The 6,662-nt window shown below is 42.0% G+C and overlaps 1 protein-coding gene across 1 annotated transcript in view; it reads right to left on the bottom strand.

The window, feature by feature from the left end:
* Positions 1-6,662, bottom strand: part of LOC126408332 (copine-8-like) — a 96,353-nt gene that overhangs the window by 43,933 nt on the left and 45,758 nt on the right. The window contains exon 5 of the mRNA XM_050073833.1: positions 6,238-6,277. Within this exon, the coding sequence (XP_049929790.1) occupies positions 6,238-6,277 (40 nt within the window). The remainder of the gene's footprint in view (positions 1-6,237; positions 6,278-6,662) is intronic.

The raw sequence follows: 6,662 nt of genomic DNA, 5'->3' as shown, positions 1-6,662 counted from the left end.
CCCTCCTCAGTTGCTCTTCCTGAGGTTTCTACTGTTTTTTCCCCGTTAAAGGGTTTTTTTGAGTTTTTCCTTATCCGCTGTGAGGGTCCAAAGGACAGAGGGATGTCGTATGCTGTAAAGCCCTGTGAGGCAAATTGTGATTTGTGATATTGGGCTTTATAAATAAAATTGAATTGATTGAGGTAGACTGACAGGTCTGATATTTCTTATTCACTCAGCAGCTGACTTGTTGAATGATGGCGAGTGGATTTAATAATAGTGATAATAATGGTGGATTTAATAATAGTGATAATAATGATGATGATAATAATAATGATAATGATGCTCATCACAGTGCCAGTGGAATAGCAGGGCTACAGACCGTTCTTTACTTGCCACAAACTTCGGCAAATGACTCAATAACAATGGTAATACATGCAAAAGTGTGTGACCAGAGTCATGATAGCAGGGGGGGGGGGGGGTATGGCTTTGATCAGCGAATATAATGTGACTTGGGATGTACGCCAAATGCTGGCTCCGTTATGCAGCTGTGCTGCCCGTAGGTGCCGCCGTCATCAGAAAAGGACGTCGCTTTACGTGACGCTTCAGAGTAAGGCCATCTCATGTCTCTTATCAGCAATCCTCGCTCCTCACTCCTAACTCCTTAAATGTTTTCCTAAGTGGGAGGGACTAGACAGTTAGGTAAGGTGGCTAGGTTAGGTGGTTAGCAGTAATTTTAAGGGACTTGGGACGTACCCCCTGTCCGTGTGTGTGTGTGTGTGTGTGTGTGTGTGTGTGTGTGTGCATGCTCTTTTTAGACCCTCCCCACACAGCTCTTATTGGCCAGCTGAGTTTGATAACACTATACTATTGGTGGAACTACCCATGTGCTTCGCAGATGATTCGTTAAATGCTAACTTATGCCAAGTTGATGCCACAAAAAAAATAAATAAATAAAATCCTAGAAATGTCTGTCAAGCCGGCGCCAGGAGTACTTTAAGTCCTGCATCTACTGTTTGGAGTTTTCATTTATGGGTTGATTTTTCCTTTCTATTGTCAGGTTTTATCCTGCCTCTGGCGTCTCCTCATTTCCTGTTCTCAATGAGTACTCTTACACAGTTTAGTTTGTATGAAAAGCGCTGCACAAATAAAGTCTGATTGACTGATTGATAATAAGGGGAATAAAAGTTACAGTAAGATCCTGACATGTTTCAGAGGCAACACCCAGCCAGTACAATTAATTACTGCCTGCAAACAAAGAAGCTATTTCCCTGCCTGGATCCACTCTCTAATCATCGAGTAGAAATAATGAATAAAGACTCTGAAATGAGAAGACTGTTTGTCAGAAGGATATTGGTGTATTTTATCACTAAAAGCAAACATGAGTAAAATAAGGGATTGTGCACAGGGCCGTGACACTCATCTGTCACAATGAAAAAGCAACATTCACTTCATCTGCGAGGAAACAGCACACACAGCCCTTAATTAGATTTTACTGTACGCTCCGGCTCTGCACATCTTCGCCTGCAGCCATATCAGCACAAGGTATGCAAACCATATGGCACAGGAAAAACATCTGCTGTGATGGAGGAAGGAGGCATCCTCCAACGCTGTCACTGAAGCTGCCAACAAAGATACTGTAATTGAGTGCAGTTTTTTTTTCTGTTATTTAAAGCGACTGGAGATGGACCGTGCCCGGACAATGGAGCCATCACTGCGTGCCAGATCACCAATCCCACACATCCACAGCGACGACAGGACGCATCCAAGCGTCCTCAGCCTTCATGCTGAGAGTGAGTCGCTGCGCTCACATTGCTCAGCGCTCTCAGAAGAAGGCCCGGGGGCACGCTGGGGTTGGGGCTGAGGAAAGGAACTGCCTGCAGTTGGCAATGAGTATGAAGCCGGGTAATAGGAAGAGGGCTGGGGGCGGAGATGGAGACCAGGTTATAGACAGAACTGGAGCACGGTGCTGCTGGAGCTTCTGTTTGATCTGAACGTGAAGGATGGAGATGAGGGGCAGTGAAATATGAAGTCCCAGGTTTTAAATAAACACAGAGGGAGAACTTGATCCAGAAAAGATGGCTGAATAGTGACGATCTGCTGATGATCGGCCTGGCTGATTATTGGACATGATTTTCAGCACTGTTTTATTATCAGAATCACTATTTTTTCATCTGATAGCCAATAAAAAGCACTAATTGAACTAGAATCACCGGCCCGTGGTTGTATGGCTCCGCCCACCAGCCCACCCTGTGGTTGTATGACTCCGCCCACCAGTGCAGTGTCTCTGACAGTCTCCATCCATGTCAGTGAAAACATGGACGCTTCACACAAAGAAGATCTATACAATCAGCACAGTTTCAAGATTAGAGTCACCAATTCAGTATCTGACCAAATGTCTCCCCTTCTGTTCCTGAGATATGACGTTAAAACATGATGTCACAGTCAAGCTGACCTTTGACCTTTTGACCTTCACTATTTTATCCTGTTAGACATTTGTGTCAAGTTTTGTCATAATTAGTTTATGAATTCTTCAGTTATAGACAAAAACACGTTTTGTGAGGTCACGCTGACCTTTGACCACAAAATTCTGATCAGTTTGTTCTTTAGTCCAAGTGGACATTTGTGCCAAATTTGAAGGCACTCCCTACAGGCCTTCTTGAGCTATCACGTTCACAAAAGTGAGACAAATAATCTTATGAGTGCATCCTTGAACCCAATAAGACGTTTGTGCCAAATTTGAAGAGAATATATATTGAGATATCACGTGCACGGGAATGGGACAGACAGACTTATAGACGTATGGATGGACAACCCAAAACACAATGCCTCCCGCCATAGCTAGCATTGGCACAAAGGTATATAAATGCAGTACTCTGACAAAGCACAGTGGCACAGTGACCCCACTGCTGACAAGCTATTTGGAGGTTTAAGGGTCTGTATGCACATTTTTTTGGGTGTTGGGAAGAGCTTCATTCCAGGAGGCTTTTTTAATGAGGGCTTTTTTTAATGATGTGCTGTGCATGGGTTTTGTTTCTATGAAACCAAGCAGCTAACATAACACTATATTGACAGAGAGCTGACACAGTTAACTTCAAGCTTACAAAGCTAACGCTGATAGAAGCACAACACTCAACCGTAACATCCAGAGTCCTGCAGCCGATCTGCTCCCGAAAAGTGAGCTGTTCTGTCTTTGCTGTGACAGCTAGCAGTAGTCTAGCTAAAGGAGCTGCAGTGACATCACCGGTACCTTTCTGAAAAGTTCAGAGATCAACTGAATGCGCTCAAAGCAGCTGCAGAAAAAAGGTGAAGTGCCCTGAAAAACCCCTGAACCCCTTTTCTCCAGACGCCAGCTATTTTTTCTGGACGCCATTTCACATCCCAACACCAGAGATGGCCGACTATAATAATGCAAAGGTGAAGGAGCCATAATCTTTTTTATAGAGATAATGATGATAACATTCTCTTTGAACCATTTTATTAAACACAGGATGCTTAAAGGCGTTTACACAAAGTTATGTGTTGAAGTTTTGTATTTTTGTTATTCTGATTTCAGACACAAATATATTTGTTCCAAATATCAGTTATTGGTCATTACAATGACAAAGCTGATATGTTTTCATTGTTTCATTAAAGCCTGACAGCTGACACCTGACTCTCATCCTTTATTTACATTTTGAGGAGCTATCAATTCCTTCTGAAGTCAGTGCTGAAAGCCTTTAACTACAAAATGTTTTTATTCCAATATCATCTCTTTGTTTAACTCATAAAGCATCTTATCCGTACACTGGCGCTGCTGATGATTAATGGATCAGCTGATGAGTAAACTGACAGGAAATTATCCAACAAGCCACTGTTTCCGAAAGCACAAAACATCTCTTGGAAAGAGCAAATCCATTTATTAATTTGCTCCTAAACATTTGGCAGGAGATTTGGAGAAAAAAAGCCATAACCTGTGGATGTCTAAAACCTGAGGCTCCTGAGATTGATGACTAAACAGGGATATTCATCAAATACATATAATGGAGAAATTGACATACGCCCTCAGAGTTCACCAAAATAAACACAAATAAACGTCCGGTCAAGATGAATCGAGTTCATTAGACCCTGAAGACATGAAACATAATTAATACTGTGAAAGTTCTGCAAAGGGAAATTATAAAAGATCCCAAAATGTGACAAAACACAGGCCTGTGTGATGATGAAATGTAACGAGACTGTGCTGCAGGGTTTTGTACTTCTTTTCTTTTAAAATCTGTTTTCATTGAATATATATTTGTCAGTAGAGTGTTTGTTATTGTCCTTCGGTAAATACAACAGCTGCCAATACAAAACTACACAACTGTACAACGGTATACCATCCCTTACTACTGTATCCTGTTCTGTACTATATTACTAATGCCCCTGCCTGTGGAACCACAAGACATTTGTCACACTGACTCTCTCCACCTTCACATCCTTTGTGAAAACACAGATTTTCCAGCCGACATATTTGGTCTGATCTCAACTCTAATGGTGACACACCAGTTTTGCATGTTGATAACTTTATGATGATGATTTTAAACTTAACTATGTGTGGCAGGTGGCAAGGAGGAAAAGAGGAGGTGCACCAGGTAGTGACACCTTTAACATAGGGAGGAGGAGGAGGAGGAGGAGGAGGAGGTTGACGTACAAGGTACTTTCAATTTTAGCAGTGTTGTTTTTTTCCGTATGCATTTTGCAATATTTTGTAATGAAGTGTTTTTAAATATTATCCATTTGTGTCTCTGCAGAGCATCAGTGATCCATTAGATGCTCTTGGTGTTTGACCGTTTACCTTGTTTGGTTTTGTTTGGTTTGGTCTTTTCTTTGTCTAGTCTGCCCTGGCACACATTGTTTGGGTTAAACATGAGCATGTTACAGTCCTGGAGGATTATTGATGTGCACCTCCTCCTGTACTGCCTTAATATGCACATTCAGCACATCCAATGCATCAAAACATTGTTTTCTAGTTGGAGCCGCGCCTCGTTTTCAAACTGTATGGTTTGACTAAAATGAACAATGACAGCAATATAGTCCACGATGAGCAGCGCTAAAATCAACCTGCGTAGTTGTCCCTCCATTGTGACATTAGAAAGTGTCACATTTATCTTGCAAGTGTACTCTTCTTCAACGTTTGCTTTACTTCCTGGATTTTTCCCACATGGAAATTCTGACCAATCAAGAGCAGCTTTCTGACGCTGGCATTTGATCTGGTCCGCTTGTAAATGCTGCCACACAAACATGAGTCCCTGATTCAGACCAAAGGAGACGACTCTAGGTCTGACAGCATCTTCACATCCTGTATGTTCAACTGTGATTCTCCTCGATCGAGTCTTCATTAAATACTGTGTGTAATCGGTCAGAGTCTCCTGAGGTCTTGTTCAGCGATTAAATCATCAGCTGTGACATTTTCATCAACAGCTATTATTATACACACCGATCAGCCAAAACATTGAACCCACTGACAGGTGAAGTGAACAACATTGATCATCTTGTTACAATGCAGTGTTCTGTTGGGAAATCTTGGGTTCTGACAATCATGTACATGCCACCTGGCACACCACAAAAACTGCTCTTGAGTGGCCCAAGGAACATGACAGAGACCTCAACAAGTGCCATTGCCATAAGGGGGTTTACTCGGTCTGCAACAGTGTTCAGGTGAGTGGAGCGCATCAGGTAGCATTTACATGAATGCCAGAACCCAAGGTTTCCCAATGGAACACTGCACTGCAACAAGATAATCAATGTTATTCACTTCACCTGTCAGTGGTTTTAATGTTTTGGCTGATCGGTGAATAATATGTATGAGTCAGAATAAGTTAGAAAAATAGTCAAACTGCTGAAAAGTACCTGAAGATATTTAAGACAGTGTAAAACAAAGTTACAAAGCATAATTAGAAGTGATGTTAATTTGTGCAGCTGCTTCTTATTTCTGTGAGTTTCTAATTGTGTTGTCCACTCTTCTTTTACTCTGACAGATTTTCTTTCAACACCTCCACACCTGTAGTTATAGTAACTGTTAAAGAACTGCATGTGACTCTGAGCCTTTAGGTTTCATATAGCTTCATGTCTTACAATGGTGTTGCTACGGGATTGTTCCTGTGACGCCACTCTTACCTGTGACATTCTGATTCATATCAGGCTGCTATTGTACTGGAAGGATAAACATTTGGCTGTATAATATCTCCATGAATGCACGACTGATTGTTGAACAGCTGAGGTGAAGGAGACACTCACGTGTTTAGAGAGGTTGTCGCTCTTGCAGTCCAAATCATACCTGTGGAGAAGAGAGGAGAGATGAAACATCAGAGCGGGAGCTGTGATAGGCTGCGAGCTGAGAGCAGCAGGTCTGTGACTGAAAGGCTGCCAAAACACCAATTAGTAGTCAATGACAAAAGCTCCTCTCACTCGTCACCTACTATTAATGCGAGACACTTGTCCACTAATCACTGGAAAGAAGCTGTTGAGGTTTAAAGTAGGCTCGTGATTACGCCACCAAAAGCTTTAGCGATCTGATTTCATGCGTGATGGTACGACAATGTTAGCGGCCACAGTGCAGCTAACGGCTGAAAGTCTTTCACTTCACACAGCAAAGTCCCCATTTTCCAATTTTAAGCATTGATCAGTTCAATAAAAGATATAAAGAGACAGATAAAAGAAGA

This window comes from Epinephelus moara, chromosome 20 (genome assembly GCF_006386435.1).
Source record: "Epinephelus moara isolate mb chromosome 20, YSFRI_EMoa_1.0, whole genome shotgun sequence".
Lineage (NCBI taxonomy): Eukaryota > Metazoa > Chordata > Actinopteri > Perciformes > Serranidae > Epinephelus > Epinephelus moara.
The sequence above is the reverse complement of the archived record's forward strand: the minus strand, read 5'-3'. Positions and strand labels throughout refer to the sequence as shown.